General features: G+C 39.9%; 1 protein-coding gene across 5 annotated transcripts in view; it reads right to left on the bottom strand.

Moving 5' to 3' along the window:
* OXR1 (oxidation resistance 1) overlaps nucleotides 1–20,617 on the bottom strand; it is a 608,937-nt gene that overhangs the window by 131,825 nt on the left and 456,495 nt on the right. For 3 of the 5 annotated variants that reach the window (XM_019528058.1, XM_019528061.1, XM_019528060.1), the window contains 4 exons: nucleotides 15,981–16,088; nucleotides 14,655–14,774; nucleotides 10,117–10,161; nucleotides 7,824–7,976 (listed from right to left, as the gene is read on the bottom strand). In XM_019528058.1, the coding sequence (XP_019383603.1) occupies nucleotides 7,824–7,976; nucleotides 10,117–10,161; nucleotides 14,655–14,774; nucleotides 15,981–16,088 (426 nt within the window). Of the gene's footprint in view, nucleotides 1–7,823; nucleotides 7,977–10,116; nucleotides 10,162–14,654; nucleotides 14,775–15,980; nucleotides 16,089–17,888; nucleotides 17,895–20,617 lie in introns of those variants that run through there. The other 2 variants (XM_019528064.1, XM_019528059.1) reach the window with 2 other exon arrangements.

The raw sequence follows: 20,617 nt of genomic DNA, 5'->3' as shown, positions 1-20,617 counted from the left end.
TGTGTGTGTGTGTGTGTGTGTGTGTGTGTGTGTGTGTGTGTGTGTGTGTGTGTGTAAAATCATGGCATGTCTGAAGTAAATCTAATCTCAACTAGTCACAGAACCTGTCACCCAAATCAATATAGTAAAAGGTGCCATTTACATAACTTATACTTTAAAAAATGTTTAACAAACATAACATATTTTCATCCACATTGACTGAAGTTCACTTAAAATACGATGCCAATATCACTTTGGTTCAATCTATAGAAGAGATATTTTGGCTTTTTACATTTTTAAATTGCATTGAAGCTAAATAATCTAAAGCTATTGGGTGTTTATACACATGCTCTGGGGCGGGGAACAACAGACATGAGCACCCAGAGTGTCTTATGATTAGTGCCAGCACCCGGAATGTCGTACTTAAAGCACCTGCACCTGGAGCCTCTCATGATGAGTTTTCTCACATTGAAAAATGGTGGAGGGGGCACTTTAATTAAAGCTTGTTTAACAAGCTTTAGTTAAAGTGCCCCTGCCACCATTTTTCAGTGTGGGGATGTTAATACATGAGACGCTGGAGTTTGCTGGAGCACAGTAATTACCACGCTCCAGCAGACTAATTTAATCAAGTCTGCTCTGACGTGCTGTAATGGAAGCAACCTTGTTACATGTGTATAGACGCCCACTGGTATTAGTCACAAATGCAATTTTGAATAATAGCGACTGGATGCTAGTTAGTTGATCGATTCTAAGGCTTTTGCTAAGACTTTTGATACAATGTAACATGCTGACTCTTTTAAAAAGGAATTGGAAATACAGAGATGAGAGCCATCAAAAAAAGTGTCCTATTTATTAATGGATAATTGGTTACATCAGTAGAAGTGCCAGGAAAACCGAGGGTCTATGGAACGTTACTTGAACTGGGAAAAATGTCCTTAAAGTAGGATTAAAACTGGCTTATGTTTATTTAAAATCTGTTAAAAAAAAGACACTTCCTACTATTCCTACTGTTGAAACCATTTGTATAGATTTCCCATGGGCATTTCAGAAATAGATTAGTTTTACATCCTAGAATTACAATGGGGAAACTCAGGAAGCAGAGCAGTGCCTTTGAAAAGTATATATCAACAATACTTTAAGTGACTATACTTCAAGTGGTCAATGTCCTTTTATTAGCTCATGGGCAAAATGTGTGTTCAGAAACTATAACATTTTACTACAGAAAATAGGTAGAACATAAATTATACAACATAAAAAAGTCTTACAGCACTAGTTCTAATACCACTGCTCTCCTTGAGAGCTTCAATGGTCTTATGGTAAGAGTTTAATTTGTCTAGAAAGTAGTACTCTGACTGCTACATCAGAAGTCTCCATACAGAATTTTGCAGACAGACCTTCATTCAGAATTATATACATATAATAATATATGAAAAGTATAGCATTAAAACATACCATGTACATTTGGCATTAAAACAAAAAGTAATGCTGATTTTAGTTCATGCATGATCAGCAGCAGAAAGGACACCAAGTGAAATTGTATTGATAATAATTGGAAATGTGAGCTGCAAGAAGTTCTACTAAGCACTACAGTCTACCCAGATCTGAATTTTTGCTAGTAAAGTAAAGTGAAAGGGTAAAAGGGAGGAGGAAATGAGGGAGGACACAACATACAGAAGGAACAAGCCTATTTAATAAAGTATAAGGCATTTTCACAGCTCACACCAACATATTTTAGTTAAAAAGTCATTACCTGCTAAGCCTTGTCTTAACATAAAGACCTCTACCAAGAAACAGTGTCCATCAAACAACAATATTCCCAAGGATGTATGTGGGTACACCTACTGCTTTGAAACTAAAATGTGACTAATTTAAAAAGTTACATCTCCTTGTAATGAAAAAAATGCCTTCAGTATAAAACCATAACCACTTTCGGAATATATAAATGCCACAAAAGACCATTATGTATAGCATGCCAGGAAACTACAGATTAAAGAGACAGGGCATATTCATTATTACAAGGTTGTAATGTCCCAAGTGGTATACACAAATTTTAAATTTAGACCAGAGCGTTACTACAGACTACTCAATTTGTCTAAGACAATAAAAGCCCTCTTAGAACTTCTGCATAGGAGTAATTACCCGAATGTCAGCTGAATGCAATAGTAAGACAGAGCCCTCCCTAAAACAGAATCCTTAAAACACCCAGTGATGTATTACTCCTTTCTGGCTTCAAATAGCAAAAAGCCGCAAATATGTACAATTCTTCATTGCAAAAAGACTCAAATGGGTAAGATTATAGAGCACCGCTGAAAACAAATTGTGAAATGAATTGAGGGGGATTTAAGAAGAAGAGAGAAACTAAAATTCAAGTCCATCTAGCACACTTTAGGGATGTCAGTATAATTTAAAGTCCTTCACCAACATGCCTCATTTGATCATCTTCAGAGTAATTAATATGGCTAGGAACAGTAAGACTACCTGACTTCTAGAGCATAAAGATCTTGGTGGCTGACACTGGATCAAAGAATTATTGGTGAAATCACAGCAAAAAAATCTCTCACCCAGGACTGGGTCTCATCACTGCCTGTCCTTTCTGTATGTTTTTTTTTTTTTTTTTTAACACTATATCAAGGACAAGTAGCGTTCAAGCATTTTATGTGCTCATACTTTTAAAAAAGCAATTTCTTTAGGGATTAGTTGCTATCCTAACTGTTACTGCCTATACCATCAAATTGCAAAATGCCTACTTAAAAAGGAAGAGACATGACATGCCTTCAGTTATAGTCACAGACACTTAAAAAAATGGTCTTCAACATTTGGGTACAAGAAAGTCACTCTGCTAGTTTTTGTCATAACAGTGAACAAAACAAAAATACAAACACTAAGTTTACTTCCAGAATCCCAGAATCATAGGATAAAAATGCACTACAACGATCACTTAGTCCAGGGGTAGCCAACCCATGCTACACATTCCCTAAGTGGCATAGGTAGCTTGCGTGTGGCATGTGGTAGAACAGGGAGGGAGCAAGGAACTCAGTGGCATGGAGCAGAAATCAGTGGCAGATGACGAGGAGGAAGGGGGCTAAAGTGGCACTTGCAGGAAGGCACAGCACTTATCTTGTGGCACACCTGCTCAAAAGCTTAGCCCCCAGTGATGTAGTTCAATCACCTGCAAGCACAATAACATCAAAGTCATGGCAGGCAAGAGACTGCAGGTGAGGTGGGGGGCCAGGAAAGAGCTGGCAGGCAGGTTGGGCTGGTAGACCCCCTCCAAAGGTGCCACATTATGAAAACAAATTTGCTGGTGAAGACTAAATTTAACTTGAATGAAGTTTAAGCAGTCACGGATATCTCACAATAGATGATAGTTCTTCATATGACACTGTCCTTATTCAGTCGAGACAAAATTTCTAATTCACACTAAAAAGGTTGCCCTATGATACTCAGATTTTCTCCATAGTTTTAAGGATGCATGCATATAAACAGCTAATACAAGTTACGACTTTTTCTGAAGCAGTTTTTACAGAACATAAACAACATTCAGGGAATGCGTGTGCTGTGCAAGGTGTCCACGGTAATAAGTTCCCAGTTACAGTTCTGTTTGGTCCGTCTACTTGAGCCACACAGGGCTCCTACACATGTGCTCAGAACTTGCTTGGACAAACTGGAAATCTGGCACATCAGAGCAGACTTGATTAACTGAGCCTGCTGGAGCATGGAAATTGACATGCTCCATCAGCCTTGCACGTCATGTGTATCAGCGTTGTTGCATGTCTCCGCGCTGACAAAATGGTGGTGGTGCACTTTGAAATAAACACACATACAAAGAGCTTTAGTTCAAAGCGCCCCGCTAAAACTAAATTTGTGCAGCGCAAGAACGCATGGCAACGCTGACACATGTGATGCACAGGCACTTTTAATTAGCAGGTCTGGCTAATTAAACCATCCAGCACTGCATCCAGAAGCATGTGTAAAAATGCCCATAGTTACTTCAACACACTACCTGGAAACACTTTAGCTGTTAAGCAGAGCCACAGTCTCATAGCTTGCCCACATTAATATAGACAAGAAAATTAACTCACATGAGGCTAAAGAGATGAATTCAAAATGGATTAAGAGCTCATGAAACTTCTGTGTGGATACTCTCAGAATTAAGTGTGTCCATACAGAGAATTAATGCCATTTAATTAATCCACTTTAAAATTCACAGCTTCAGTTGCGGTGGGTTAATCTTCCCATGTATCCTCATAAAGACAATCCCTTAGTGCACATGCACATTTGATTCTCTTTGGCTCTAGTATTGGTAAGCTGACCTTGGGTACTGGAATATCCCCCTACCAAAATTAACATATGGCACGCAACAGCTGAAATAAATCCCAAACAATCAAGATCAGTTTGAAGAGGCTTAGCTGGAGTCTCAGGTGTACATAAACAACACCTTTTAAGACAAGTCCAACACTCAGGCAGACTGAAGACTATTTCAAATAGGTATTCTTTAAATAGTAAGCAACATCAGTCACAGCAGAACCCCCCCCTTCAATCTTAAACACAGGATAGAGAACTGTCTTGAGGCACCTTCTCTTAATCTTTTGCCATGGAAAAATGTTTCCTTTTATCTTCTTCTTTGCTTTATTACCTAGGCAATTTTTGATCCAAGACAACACTTTGCTCCTCATTCCTCAACTGTTTAGCTTCTCACATGGATTTTTACCACAGCCTTTTTGAATATGAACAAAATGTTAGCTTATTCTTCTTTATCCACTCATCTGACAAAAGTATTCCAAATTAGTTAAAATATAAAACTATAGTACACAAGTGACACAGCAACCAACTAGCAAGAGACAGGGTCAAGAACTTGTCCTCCTTTCCAATTATGGATACAAAAGATCAATTTTAGTAGACCTGTATGCCAGTGTGAAAATTTCACAACTGATTTAAGAAAAACCAAGAACTGCAGAGCTTTACAGAAGGCTAAAAATGTTATTTCACTCTATGCTTATGCAGTACTATGACAGCAAGATCTTATATCCTGTGTGATCCTTAGAAAAATGCAGGATAGACTATTTGGCATTCATTCCTGTCTAGCAAATGTAACATTAGTTTTACCTGAACTTATAATAATAAAGAATTTTAATTTGTTTTACATCTTCCAAGATGTCTCAACATGCTGGCCAAACTTTCATCAGTGCGCAAGTGAGGGCAGAGCTCACAATGACATTCATTGAAAACTTATGCTCCTAAATTTCTAAGCCTTTATGGGAAGTCACAACACAAGAGATTTTTTTCCTTATCAAGCAGAAATATAGCATATAGCATTCCGATATGAGCTCTGGCTCACAAATGACTATCTCCAGAAAAATCTATAGAAGTGAAGATGTGCATGCAAATGTGCCAGCTCTGTGTAGCCACTCCAGTCCTGTGTACCGTATGTAGCATACAACAGCTCCAGGGCTTGCCATGTACACAGCCCCTGGGACCAGCACCGGGCACATGCTCCTTGAAGCAGTGCTGTACATTGTAAAGGGGGCCCAAGGTGTAGGCTGTACCCCAAACTGATCTCCTGTGCTCTCTGCAGGCTGGACCCAGTGCTGCAGTCACTCCACAAGGGTCAATCCCAGTCCAGCCTGCAGGCCGGCTCCAGGACAGAGTTTGATACCCCTTCCCTACGCCACTATTCACTCACTTCCAACCTGCAGTTCTCATCTTTCTTCATTTGAGTCTATGGAAGTTAGACAGTCTTTCTTTGAAAAAACATAAGGCATACTAACCAGAGCTCACAGAACTCAGTCAAATCTAGGAATGGAAGACAGGGCACAAAGTAAATTCACAAACATGTGACAGAACAGTATTAACAGTGAACTTGTGGTTTTGTATTATGAGGATTAAATTTACCTTACAAACTTTTCTAGGGACACATGTCAGTCAAGAACAGGATCTGACTGACAAAAAGAAACCCCTTAGCAGAGATTAAAGCTATACTGGCAAGACTCTACTTTTGCTCATGCAGATTATTTTGCTAAAAGTGAGCTGGAAAAAGCCATATTGGAAAAGCATGTTTTTACCAATAAAGGAGAAGCCCATACTAGAAATGCTCTCCTTATGTAGTTATACAGGTACAGCTATGCTAGCAAGCTCAACCAAATGGCAGCTCATTTCAAGGTAAAACATCTTGCCCTCAAAGCAGAGGAGGAGAGCAGAGGAAGGAGAAGAATCCCAGCCTGTAGCTTACTCTCCCCTGAGGAAAGACCAGCAATTTCTGTGGGCAGATCTGTGGCTCAAGAACTGGACTCATAAGTCACCTTAGGACCCACCCATGAGCTATGGTAGAGACCATCCTCGAAACGAGGGATTGCCGACAAGAGTCTTACAGCTATGCCAGTGAACTCCCAACTCAGTTCCTGAAGAAATAGTTTATTTTCTTTTAACCAACACTTTCTATTGTAACTAAAAGCGATTCCTCTAAATTGAAATAGTTTCTAAAGCAGAGCAAGTTACATTAGCAAAAGAATTCTACCAGAATTACTGTATTATACTAGGGTTTCTGATGGCAACAGAAATCCTAGTCAGATTCCCTCCCCAGACACTTCTAACCAACACAGAAGTATCACTGAAATATTTAAGTGAAGACCTTGCTTCATGCTGAAGGAGCACAGTCAGAGAATTAATAGTACTTTCAATTCCAGCTGAATAAGTTGCCTAAAATAAGCAGCTCTGTGATTTCTCATGAGTCACTGCTGAGCTTCCTACACCAAAGGTCAGCAGCCTATTGCCTTGTGGGCCAGTTTTAGCCTGCAAAGGGATTTTACCTGGCCCATGGCACCCAGACGATGGCAGCGGTAATTGGCTGCAAGGGGACCTGGCAGTATAGAAATCCATGGCACAGGGAATGATGCAGCAGCGGGGGGGAAGAAAAAAAAAAAAAAATCAGTTGCATTCAGGGTGTATCAGTGATGCCTGGATCACAGGCAACATCCTGCCTTAGACCAAGCTCTGTTAATTTGTCCTATGGCTCCTTAAAGGTTGACAAGCCCTGTCTTAATCATTCTTGAGTCACAGAATTCCCTTTCTGTGAAAAAAACAAAACAAAAAACCTTTCTGTCCTGTCAGTAGGCACTAGAGATGTCTGTACATCTGGGGAGTAGGGGGACGGGGGGAACATTTTAATCAGAGTGGCTCTTCGGAGCCACTCCAATTAAAGCACCCGCAGCATCTCATGTATTTGGTGTCCTGTGTTTCAAAATGGTGAGAGGAACAGTTTAAAGCTTGTCGAACAAGCTTTAGTTAAAGCACCACCACTGCCATTTTGAAAAGCGGGGATGCTGAATACATGAAACGTTGCAGCACATTGAAGCATCCAGATTTGAAAATACCAGCAGACTCTATTAACTGAGTGTGTTCTGATACGTTCCAATCAGAACGCATTGGAGGATATGTTAAAATGCCGTAGGAGGGGAGCCCTTTGGCTCTGGCTTCAGCAAATCAGCCTGGCTCCTCCATGTGGCAGGCTGTTCCTCCCTTGCTATTTTTCTGGAAACTTTTTAAAGCCCCTAGTAGGACACCTTTTCTACTCAAGTGCCCTGCAGCTGTGTTCTCTCACACGACTGACTGTTCCCTCTAAAAGGGACAGACCACCCTGCTACAGGCAGTTTGTCACAACAAGTGACAAATCAACTAATATGGCAAAAAAAGTAAAGTATAGGAATCTAGGGAGTATACGTTTTTCTTAAATATTTTAGCCAACAAGATTAACTACATCAGTCTACCAGGACAAAACTTACCTTGGATTCTATTTTACATAGAAGAACTTAACACACAAATTGCTCAATAGTTAGAAGCTTAAGTACCTTGCCATTAGTGATGTATTTACAATTAATTTTGAGAAATTTTTCAGTAAATGCTTCTTCTTCTTCCGAGGTGGATGATACCACTCTTGCAGGACGAACAGATGCAAAAGCTGGTGAAGCAACTGCCTCTTTCCGCTGCAGCCCATCTGGATCCTACAAAAAACAAAAATGTATTTGCCAGGTGCAAAAAAAATAATACTTGAATGCATGCATTTTTATATACGCAGTTCTAATCTTTCTAATTTCCTATCTGAATGCTGAGCAGCTGAAACTGTGGCTCCGTATACCTTAAATATTGAAGGACAGCCAGACTCTCAGCTGATGGAAAACATAGCTCCAGTGAATCAAAGTTCGACTACAATGAAGCTCTCACATGCAAGGATTCTGTCCCATAATGATTAGGTGAAGGCAAACGGACAATATGGATATTTATAAACTAGATGCACAAAAACAAATTGAAGTATTACATCATGCAAGAAGGAAACAGCCTGCAGGACTGTCTTCCATAACATCAAAAGCAGGTTTTAGTTGCCCTCAGTGACTCTTCTGCAAACTCAGTGAAGAAAGTGGAAGCTCACAGATGCAAGTCAGACTTTCTATAAAGCCAGAGATGGAATAAAAAACCTGGATTGAGGCTGCAGTACTACCAGTTAGGAATGAAAGACACATTGTACATCTAATGCAAAAACCATTGGCAAACACGAACAGAACCTGACAAATAACATTCTTTTAAAACTAGAAAGGAGGAGGAGTGAAGACTCTGCTCCAAGGCCTAATTTACTTCTAAAAGCAAGAAAAAAAACCTTCCACACATGATTAGAAAACCTTCAATCTCCTTATAAAAATAACTGCTATTCATAATGACATTAAATAGCCCAGGTTTGGGTTTTTTTGTGCTTTGAGACTTCCATCTTTCCTTTCAATCTTTATTTTCCAGGTCTGTTCACCATTAAAATTAATAGTAGTAATTTGCTCTACAATCCAAAGGGTATTAACGAAGTATTTAGTCATCAATTCATTTGGCCCATAGCCTTACTTCAGGGCTTTCTGACATTTCAGAAATTTAATAAAATAGGTCATCCCTTATTTATTCACATACCATGCTTACCTTTTTCCCCCTTAAAATTAGTGATTGAAAGTTGGGGGGGTGCATCTTAAATGAGAGAAGAGATTCTGAGTGATTTGGTTAAAAGGACATTTTTTTATTCTGCGTGCCCAAGAGAGGATGCTGGTCTTATTTGGCAAGGGTGGGATGGTATGCAAATAAACAAAGCATTTTAGCAAATTTCTAAGTAAAGGAAAGCTCTTAGGCAGCAGGTTCCCCATGGCTTAAATCCTCTCTCTTTCTTCTTCCGAAAGTGTTACATAGGCTTGTGACAGTACATAAGCACATAAACAGGCACTAGTTTGACCAGACTTTGTACTTCACTCAGAAGCAAGATATTACACTATTTAAAAATCTTTACTGATATTTCTAAGTGATTTTTTCCACAAGGTAAGCCACGCCTATATTTAATTACTAACATTGGCCAGATAGGACACTGTAGGAATTGAAAAAGGGAGAGAAACTGCAGAAATATTGGTAGTAGATTTCTGTACTAATTCCAATTACTGATATTTCTGTTTCCTGAGGATTAGTTTAAAACTGATGCTTAATCAAGTGCATTTGAAATCTACCAGCACAGTAGCTTTCCCACTTGGTTTTAAGCAGATGATGATATCAGGAAGCCCAAGATATTTATAACTGAATTTAAACACCAATCCAAGTTGCAGTTTGAGTTTTCTGATGTGACAAAGCTTATCGGAACTTCTCCTACAATGATTTATTGGACTTGTTGATCAAAACCCCACATACTTTGCATCTCTTTACACTCTGCCCTGGTTCTCATCGTCCAGTCCCACAGCAGATCTTCAAAACTGTGCTGGCATTCCAAGACTGGCCTTTAAGCTTTTTAACCCAAGTGTCACAAGATCCTTTTAAAAGGGGGCCACGCAATATTAGCACTGGTAGGTGGACAGGCACCTACACAGGATTCACAAGATAAACCCAGAGATTTCGAATAGGAATCCACAGTGTCAAAAATTTGCTGACCTGCTGTGGGCTTTCTGAGTTCTTTGCAACAGAAGAATTGTTTTATTATATTTCAGTAGTCAAAAAAAAGTTTGAAAGTCAAGAGTAGGCATTTTCTGAGTGGTGCCTTAAGTTGAAGAAAGGGTGCCTTAAATCTAAAAAGGTTGATAACCACTGCTCTAGGCTTATGGCTAGCATGCGCTACACAGAAGTCATACTTACATTGCTGGAAGTTACCATGGCTTCTTGCAAAGCTGACGGTCTTTGCTATAAACAAAGCGGATTTATTTACTGTAACGTTTAAGAATCATCCTGCAAGGCACATGGCGATCCTTTATTTCCCTTTTGAAATGTTTCTTAAATTTTGAAAATAAACTTTCTGAAGAAAATATATACTTTTAATTCATTCTTGTATTCCTTGATAATCCCAACTTTAAACCACATGATCCACTTAATATAGAGATATACCCAGTTTCCACCAAACCCTGCAGATTACTATTTTACTCCCATGTTTGGAATGTGGGCAAAAAACCCCTGAACAAGAGAACAGGATAACAGGGTTTTCCTTTTTACCATATCCAGAATATACAGTACATTCACAGACTGACAGTTCTATTTCCAACATTTTGATTTCCCTTCCACTTGAGCAATTTCTCAGTGTGCCTGCTATATCCATACTTATATTCTAATAGTTATTCCTAGAAGGAATGAAGAAAGAGATAGGAACATTTTTCTGTACACTTGTTCCTTCATTTTACAATAAAGGCAGAAAATTCAGTTTCAGGTCAGAACTTTGTTTATAACATTATCAGCATGGCAGTAACTGACTGTAGAAATACAAAAATAAAGCTGGGGAGGAGGGAAGAAGGGCAGAGAATTTGTTATGTGGGAAGATGATGTGGGAAAATTCGTCCAGCAGAGGACAATGGAAATGGTTAGGGGAAGGGGGACACATGATTTCTGAGGAGAAGCTGAGGCTGCGTTTATTTAGTCTGTAGAAGAAAAGGCTTGGTGGGATTTGATATCGGCCTTCAGCTGCCTGAAGGGTGGTTGCAAAGAGGATGAAGCCAGACTGTTCTGAGTGGTGAAAGATGACAGAACAAGGAGCAATGGTCTCAAGTTGCAGTGAGGAAGGTTTAGCTTGGATATTAGGAAAACTCTCTCACTAGGGCTAGGGACAGATGTTACATGTAAATCAGTTTAAGTGATCAGAAACTGATTTAAACCTGTAACACAACGGATGCTCAGTGCACATAAACCAGTTTAAGATGGCTGAAACCAGTTTGAGATAAAACTGTTTGAATGTAGACTTAACTGATTTGACTCAGAGCGGTTTATGCAATGTCTGTCCCAACCACCTTGCTGGTTTAAAACAAAACCAGACTTGCCCAGCATCCTGGGGTGCTCTCTGGGCTGGGCAGGGCTCTCTGCTCCTCAGCAGGGCTGGTCCCTCTCCTCTGCTCCCTGGCTGCAGCTCCTCTTCCTCCCTCTCACCACTCCCTGCTAAACAGGAATTCCTCCCTCCCCTTTGCCTTGCTGAGGGTGTATTAGCTAGCACAGGGGTTTTCAACCTTTTTTAACAAGCATACTCCTTCGCTCTCAGAGTTTCAGCAGATGTACCCCCTTATAGTTTTTTCTTGTTTTTAATGGCACTGGGGGCAGATTGAGATCCCTGTGGTAAGGGATGGAATGGGGCTGGGGCAGGTGCTGCACAGGTGGAGGGAAAAAAATTAGAGGGGAGTGGGGGGAGCGTGCACTTGGGACAACTGGAGCCCAGTGGCTCATCCATGGGTGTGGGAGCCGGGGGGGGTGGGGGCACGTGCTTCCCTCCCACCACCCATTCCTCCGCGGTGCGCACAGTGGCAGGAGCCACCTGCCCACGCCCCTGGACAACACGCTGGGCTCCGATTGTCCCACGACTCGGACTGCCTGTGTCCACATTTACCGTGAATGGTGCCCTGGCTGGGCTGGGTCATGGGACAATCCCCACAGTGCAGGAGGGAGGTGGCAGGGATCTCCCCTGCGGCAAATCTCAATCTCCCCCCCCACACGCCCCGTCACAAGCCCAGGCCAGGCGGCAGCGGTGGCGCTGGGAGGGGCTACAGGCAAGGCTGTAGCCCCCCCAAACTTCTCCCAGTCCAGCTCAGCCCAACACCCTGCCAAGAACAGCATGGCGCTGCCCCAAACCCAGCAGCCCACAGCCTGCCCTGACCCACGTGTTGATCTGGGGGCAAGCGTCCACCATGCCCTCCTGGGGGTGTGCATAGCAGCGGAGCTGGGGGAGGATGGAAAATGGGGGACAGTGGGGCTCGCACACGGAGGCCACAGCCCCACTTGGCCACACACTGTGCTGCTTTGCCATGGCGAATCACAGCTCTGTGGGCTGCTGACTGGCTTCACATCCGGCCAATTGCACGCACAACCCACCACCCCCCTGCTCTGCTGCAGGAGTAGCAGCCTACCTATAGAGTGAGCTGGGGTGGGGGATGGGAAGATGACACGGTGTGCTGTGTGAGGCCAGTGGCAGCTGGTGCATCCTTCCCCCGTGTAAGAGGTGAATGTACTGGGGTAGATGTCACCACCATGCCCCAGGGCGCACACTGTTCTCACTCACCTGCACGTACCCCTTACAAGCTTTCTAAGTACCCCTGGAGGTACGCATACCCCCGGTTGACATCCCCTGAGCTAGCAGACCACATGTTGGCTATGGTCCCTGTTGAATCTTCAGGTAGAATCAACAGACAGAATCAACAAGTAGCTGGTAATGTCCCTGTTATTTTCTTAATTGGGTGATAAACACTGTTATTAATTTCCTGCTGGGCTAATCAGAGCTCCTACCTGACCCTGGCCACACCCCCCTCAGCTCCATGCTGTGGAAGGAAGGGCTGCTCTAGCGCCCCCCAGGTTCTAGTCAGAGCTACTGCAGGCATTTGCCTGAATTTCTGGGATGTTTGTCTGGTTACAAAACTGATTTTGCCTAGCCAGGTTAGACTAACCTGCAAGTACTGAATCAATTCAGGCTCAGGCTTTTTAAATGCACGTGCCTTAGGCTCAGGGGGTGATGAAGCAGCGGAACAGGAGGTTTTTTAAGCCCAGCTCGACAAAGCCCTGACTGGAGTGATCTAGTTGGGGATGATCCTGCTTGGAGCAGGGCGTTGGACCTGCTGAGGTCTGTTCCAAATCTAATTTTCTATGATTCTAAGTTCAAAAACCTGGGACAATGAACTGTAACACCAAAGTCAGAAATAAAGGAAGAGGGTCAAAGCTCCTTCAATTTTAAGACAAATCAAAGTTTCACTTTTATAATGCAACTTCAGCAAACTAAGACTCATACAGGAAAATCTGTAGGTGCTGGTAGATGTTCCTTTTACGGAGCGATTAACATGTTAATTGCACTATAAAGTTGCAACATTTCACACTTTCAGCCAATTTTTGTGGCTAATTTGCCACTTTATGGCACTATCGCTGTTCCTGACATGATGTACAGCATTTTTGTAGTTCATTTGTATGATGCCTTAAATTGAAAATGTTGCATGTCCCAGACCCAAGGCTGTCCTGTCCCAGCACTGTCAATCAGCTCATTATCAGAACTGGCCCAATTCAGCTCTGAAATGGGTCCAGCATGTGTGCAGCATTACCTGGCACAGGTGGGGGACAGTGCGAGGCACGGTATTAAAAAATTCCGCAGCACGGCTAATCAGTTCCCCCATCATGCCTAATGCATTTGCAGCCTTGTCCAGGGAGCTCAGGACAAGGCTGCAAACTTGAAGCAATGGAGGAGCCTTGCCACTAGGATTGGTCAGGAGACATCCCTTCAGTCCTCCATCTGATTCCTATCAGCTAGGCCTCTGGCTGTGGCACAGATCAGCCCCTAGACATGAGGCAATCCTGGGTCTAAAAATTTCACACTCAGCATTGCTGGGCTGCATGTACAGAGTTGAAAAGCTTGGAACAGGGGAACCTAATATCAGGAAGAACCCCACCCTAATCTCAGGTTTGCAGTGCATTGGGACTTTTACACACTATGCATGCACAGTTTTTAGACCTAGGGCTATCCTATGCCTGATCCTGCATTGTGTCCCAGACCCCAAAACTGCCCATTCCCTATCTCGATTCTCATCTGGGAGAAACCTGCCAGATCCGTGGGATTGAACTGGGGGCAGCCTCGGGTCCCAGTTTGGCCCCAGAACTTCCACAATTGGGATGTGAAGAATTTTATGCCCCTTCCCAAACATCGCAAGTCCTGCCATGCATGTGCAATATGAAAAGATATTAGATGTTTAGGATGGGGCAAACAATTCCTCAGGTCCAAATCATGCCATTATTTTAACATCTGCCTGGGGGCAGTGTTATCACTTACTTGGAAGTTTAGCAATGAGCAGTTATGTCCCACTGGTCTCCAATGCTGCATAATACTTCCTAGTTATAAGACCTGTTTATTATTATTTTAAGAGAGATGTCTTAGCAAGAGGCAAACACGTTTGGTAAAACTTAAGTAAACTTAGTAAAATGGTATACTTTTCTTGCATAATGCACAGGAATTACAAGAACCAGAAGTTAAGTCAATTTTTCTGCAAGAAAGCTTTAATTTTAACAGTTATAGCTAAAGTTAAATTGTTTCTAATGTAAATACTAATTCCCCTGTAATTCCAGCCTCGTAATGCAAAATAATCATTACCATACATCAACGTAGCCCATCAATTGCATGGGTTTCTCTGGTCTTGGAGAGTGTTTCAAATGGTAACAGATTGTATACCTACATTTACTGTAGCTTTGTCAAATTCAGCTTCTGAAGAGGTAGGTGACAAAGGACTTATGGGACTGAGAGAAGGGGAACTGTCCACACTAGAAATGTAGTCTGGGTCAGGAACATACAAAATCTATAAAGAAATTAAAGAAAGATATGGTGGTTAACAGTTAAATTAGCTGTTTCAATTACACAGTTTTTCCTTAATTGATTTACAGTATTACATGAAATAACTTCTTCTCCAGTTAAGCTATGTTTTTGTATTTCTTCCCCATAATATAGGTTAGTTGCAATTTATTAGTGCTATTGTAGTCTCTCTAGCAAAGCAAACAATATTAATGGAAATTCCTTTATGACTGTTTGATGCACATAGAATAATAATATTTGAAAAAAAATACACTTTACAATAATATTTCCGCTGTTTTGGTACACAGTAAAACATGCAACACAAAATATGTTTTATCACATGCTCAAAGACATTTTTCTAGTATATATCCCTTGTCATCAGTTCATTTAAAAGTTTGAAAAGCTACGTTAAAGTAATAATGACTACGGGTAGTAATGGAGCAGAGAAGAAAACTCAGCTAGTCAAAGAACCAGCTACTAAAGATAGCTACTTGCAGTATGCCAGAAGTACTAATTCACACTTGTCTGCTACTATAAAGATTAGTTTAAATACCTGCAATAAAAGTGAAGTACTTCTTTGAACTTTCCACAGAAAGGAGTACCATTAGTCAATTACTTAGACAAAAGGCAGGGCAGAGTCACTCCAAGGCACTGCTAGGAAACACATTCAGTCCATTCACTCTTAAGTTACTTGTTTTATATCTCCAAATTCAGTTTTTTTTTTTGTTTTTTGTTTTTTTTAAACTTCACTGTACATATTTACCTGGAGAGACAATCTTAGACTCATATGAAAATGTATCTGAGTTTTCACTCACTGGAAGTTTAACAATAAAAACAGCTAAATGAAATGACAGCATCCCCCTCTCTTGGCAAAAGCATGCATGGTGTTGCATGGACAGCAACTGGAATTCTATTAGCATAAGCAATATGTACATGTAAATACAGTAGCTGACCTGCCACTTGTTTTTATATTATTTTTGTAGAGATTTTAGCTGCTGTCTTTTTGGTAAAGTTGGCAAGATTTCAGAATGAATACAAACTGTTAACCAAACCATTTGAAAGATAACAAAAGCTACAACACACTGAAAGATCTTTGTAGTAAAGCAATACCTTAAGCTATTAATTTTTTAGCTGGGTGAAGCTGTACACAAGCAATCTAAAGAGAGACAAAGATGTTAATATGTATGATTTACTCATACTGAAGAAACAGTACCTGTCCAGGAACAACAGCTCTTGCGAAAAGTTTGTTTAATTGAACCAGTTCATTGGGTGTTGTATCAAATTTCAAGGCAATGCTGTTCAAAGTATCTCTTGATTCCACCTGTATTAATTGAAACAAAGAAATAAAATGTTAAAGTTTCCTTTATAATACTCTATATGTTCAAACTTCATGTGACAAGAGTTTAAATCTTAATACAGTGTACATAGGCCACTGCTACCTTGTCTCTTTGCTCCCAAAGGGGTTCTTTTTACATGTATGTTGGGCTAAAGGTTCAGACAATAGTCCCAGATCAATGGAACTCAACAAGGAATGCCAGAATGCATTTCAACTGGTGTCACAGAGCAACCCATGATACTACCTCCTCTACTACAATTCCTTAACCATTAATAGCAGGCCTCATTTCTGGTAAAACACGGTACTTGGCACTGATGCTCTCTTCCTTCCCATTTCAAAAGGAAATAATACTTAGGTAATGATCTCTTAACTTAGAAAAAAATATGACCAAAAACAGATTGGCATGGCTACAACTGGGCACAAAAAGGAGCAGACAACCTTAGAACAAGATTGTTTTCAAGCTGATGTCTCCATCATATTCACAGATGGGAGAGAAGGGAAGGCACACCTAAGAATCACTTATAAAGAATACCTCTTAATCTACTGTCACATGTTAAAAACTGTACCTGATGTAGTGTCTTACTATGATAGGCAGACATAAAATGAAAAGTATACCTGTAAGTCTATGTTACACTGCAATACTACCCACAATGTAGGGTACAAAGAGGGAAAACAATTATCTTGATCAGATAAACTAAATTTACAAGCCCATTTCAGCTTTATTGCCAGACAGAGGCAAATCTCTTGCTGAACTGAGTGACAGCTTCAAGGGATGGATCAAAAATAAGAGTTAATGAAATCTTATTTATGGACTAAAATAAAAAGAAGGTGATGAACTCTTACTTCTCTTTCTAGATAATAATTTTAATCATCAAGATTCTCATTTCTGTCTCCCCTTTCTGGTCCTCTTTACTAGAATTTGAGGGGTTACTACTCTCAAGACCCCAAACAGATGCCCTCAGTGATGAGGATGAAGGTAAGTCCATGTATGCCAAGTGCTCACACATTTCCATTTTAGGAAAACAAAATAGGATGTTGACCAATTCATATAATAAAAACCTACAGGCAGCTCCAATGACAGTCTTCTTGTATGACTTCAGAAAGTTGACTCCTCCAACCATTTAAGAGTAGATCCATCAATATTACTTCAGTATTTCAGACTGTTCGCTCCCTCTGGTGGACCATATAGAGGGCAGTCAGTCAGTATATGTTGGGCTGTCTGAGCTCCTTTGCCACATGGACACAATGGTGAGTTTGTAAGGCCCATTTTATGTTTGATTTATTGAAGGCTCCATAGCTTGAGTGCAGTCAATCCAATGACAGCAGCATTAACAGAGGGGCACTTATGAAGCATTATCATTTTTGTCCAACTGCTTCCTTTTTCTAGAGAGGATATCCTACGATTTGTACCCTCTTTGTCAGTTGCATCAGATTTTGAGTTTGAAGTCACTGTCTTAGCTTAGTTCCATCATTTCTAAGTATTTAAACCTGGTACTGTTTAATAATGTCATCCCTTTCTGAATTTTATCTAAAAAATGAAGCCTACTGGAATCAATGTTTCAGATAAAATAAAGGGGTGAAGAAAATTTGAGAGTTGTTTCACATTGTGTGAGCTTTGGAGAATTCTTATACTTCATAAATATGTTTGTTCCCTCAATATAAGTATATCTTAACACTGCTGGAAGTTAACTGGACACTTGGAAAATGCATTGCTTTAGTCTGTTTTTCCATTACTTTCAAGATGAACATTTGTCATTTCCATTTTGAATGCTTTTACCAGAATACAGATATTCAACACAGAACTGGATAGGACCCAAAATTACATCTTTATTAACATATTATATACAGAGTATATAATAAAGATAAATTTTACTCCTCATTTAATCAGCAGGTGTTTTGCCTAAATAGTGTGGAAGAACGAATGGCTTGTGTACCCATTCCATAACACTTACACGGCACAAAACGCTAATTTAACATCCTTAGCATGCATATCAACGTCAAATACTTCTTCTAAAGAGAAACAATCTGGAATCAAAGTATTTCTTACATATGCCATACTTGCTAAATACATTACAACAGAACAAAAATGCCTGTTTGTTCCTTTTGTCCTATATTGGGCTTTGCTGAAAAAGCTCTAAAGCTGATACCTGTCCCAGCAGTACAAACCAATTCTTATAACATAAGCAAGCTGAATTTTAACAGTTTGTTATGGTTTTCCAAAGAAGTCCTGTGGCCAAAACCGAGTCATTTCTTCCTGAGGGTGCTTACCAAGTTTATGCATGGGATTATAGAAACGTGGCTGCTTGAAGCAGCAGGGAACTAGACTCAGTGACCATGAAAGAACTGACAATGTTAGTAAAGGCCATCTTTCTTGTTAGCTCAATATTTCTTAGGAAAAAAACTGTACTATGCACATTTGAACAACAGGGTTATTCTGTGAGAGCAAAGGAAATTTAGAGTGAGGGACCATCTAGATTTCCATTTGATGTGACAAAACAAGCTGTATTCTTAACTTTTAAGAATGTATTCATTTACAGAAAGGAATGGGAAGCAGATGGCTTATTTATACAAGGTTGGCAGATTCTTGATTGATTAAAATGCTGTGATGTAATAAAGTTTGGCATTTGTCACAACTAGGCTTTCATAACTAACGTTCATCCATTTACAACAATGAAAAGTAAAAGACAATTACTCTAAGACAACATTTTTTTTCTTTATAATGAAAAGGAAGCTGACAGAAGGGGAATATTAAGATTTTAGAAAACTATAAGCTTTTGTAAAAACAATGCCAAAATTAGAGAAATACCTGCTGTGTTGTAATCATATGCAAGCTTATTGTAAGCTTTATTCAAACTTATAATTTTACAAACAGCTAATGAATACAATTCTGATTGAGCTCAGGGATGTGCTTTATTTTTCTGTAGGAAATTTTCCATTTCTAAAAATTCATTGTTTCATAAAATTAATTAGTAACAATGAATGGATGCCAATACACTATTAGACAACCTTAGCAGTTTCAAAGTTGTAATTAATGTTTTTCAGGTGGTTATCCCTAGGAAGTGAGAGAGAGAGCACATATACGTTTTATTGATTTGTAAACAAGAAGGTAAATACACTCATATAATAATCCAAACCAAAAATCAAATTATAAATTCACCTAATTGGCTGTGCAGGTTAAATCAAAAACCAAATGAAGGCACTGCTAAACTTCTTTCTATTTCTCAAAATCTCTTGCTTCTGGAGAATCAGTCAGAAGCACAATTAGTGAAGAAGATGCAATGTGATGATAAGTTGTCCTTGCCCATAGACTCATTGGTAAAACCATCCTTTAGTAAAAGAGAATGTGGTTTAAGCAGTTCTGAATCACATTTGCCTCAATCTGATTCTGAAATGGAACGGCTAAGTGGTGCAAGTGATTCCCCAGATAGTGACAATGAAACTGGAGGTGCCGCAATAACCTCAGTAGAAGAGAGTTAAACTCTGTTGAATTAGATGAGTGGACAACCATGGCATATTATGCACAGTTCTTTGGGTGTGCTATAATTAGCGTGTCAACAGTTTTCAGTGCCATCATTTTTTTTCCTTAAATTTAAATAAACAATGTATGGGAAGTACATGCTATTGTGTATTGTCTTTACTTTTTTCAAGTATTCCAATAAAAATAATGTGTGTCCACATAAAGCTTTGAATTTGCTTGCATATAACAACATTTAAACCACATTAAGTGTGCTGCGTTTAATTTTTTTCCTAATCACATATTTCAGTTCAAATACTAGTGGCTACTGGGACACAAAATTAAAATGGGGTACTTTTTTAGTTTTGTTTACTAAATATAAGTCAAATAAACATGCTAAATCAGATCACGCTCCGTTTAGGGCACTGGGATAAATTTCGGAAAATATTCCAATTCAAAATCTTCTGGAAAACCAGCATCTCTGATTGAGTGGCAAGGCAAATTTATGTTATAAATATGATCAGGTTTAAACAATAGACCTCTAAATGCATACCTCTTAAATACACTAGTAGGGATATGCTGAGCTACATACAAATACTAATCTGACAAAGGGTCTATTCAGAGATGTATTTTCTGTTCATTAACTGTGAATAATTAAGTGTTGGCAGACCACACAAAGACAATGTAGAAATAATGGAAGGATAACTGGGAAAATATGAAGGAGCAGTACATCAGGAATGCAGTAGGGATAGTCTTTATACACTAAAATGGTGCAATTAAGTAGTTTGCTTTTCATTCATCTCAGACAGTGGACTGACAGGTCAACTTCATCCTTGATTTCTTTCACCCCTTTTTTTTTTTTAATATAATAATGGAATACTCAGCTATACAGAAGAATACAAAGGTTGTTTGATCAACAACAAAACACAACAAATACATACCTCCCAAAAAACCAAACCAAACCATAAAGTTTCCACAAAACATAACACACCTAGTAGTAGGGTTTTTTTTTGTTTTGTTTGGGGGGGGGGGGGGGGGGGGGGGGGAGGGGGGGGGGGGA

The sequence above is a fragment of the Gavialis gangeticus genome, unplaced genomic scaffold, assembly GCF_001723915.1.
Source record: "Gavialis gangeticus isolate Ggan-Ray unplaced genomic scaffold, GavGan_comp1, whole genome shotgun sequence".
In the NCBI taxonomy this organism is placed as follows: domain Eukaryota; kingdom Metazoa; phylum Chordata; order Crocodylia; family Gavialidae; genus Gavialis; species Gavialis gangeticus.
This window is presented reverse-complemented; position numbering and strand designations above follow the sequence as displayed.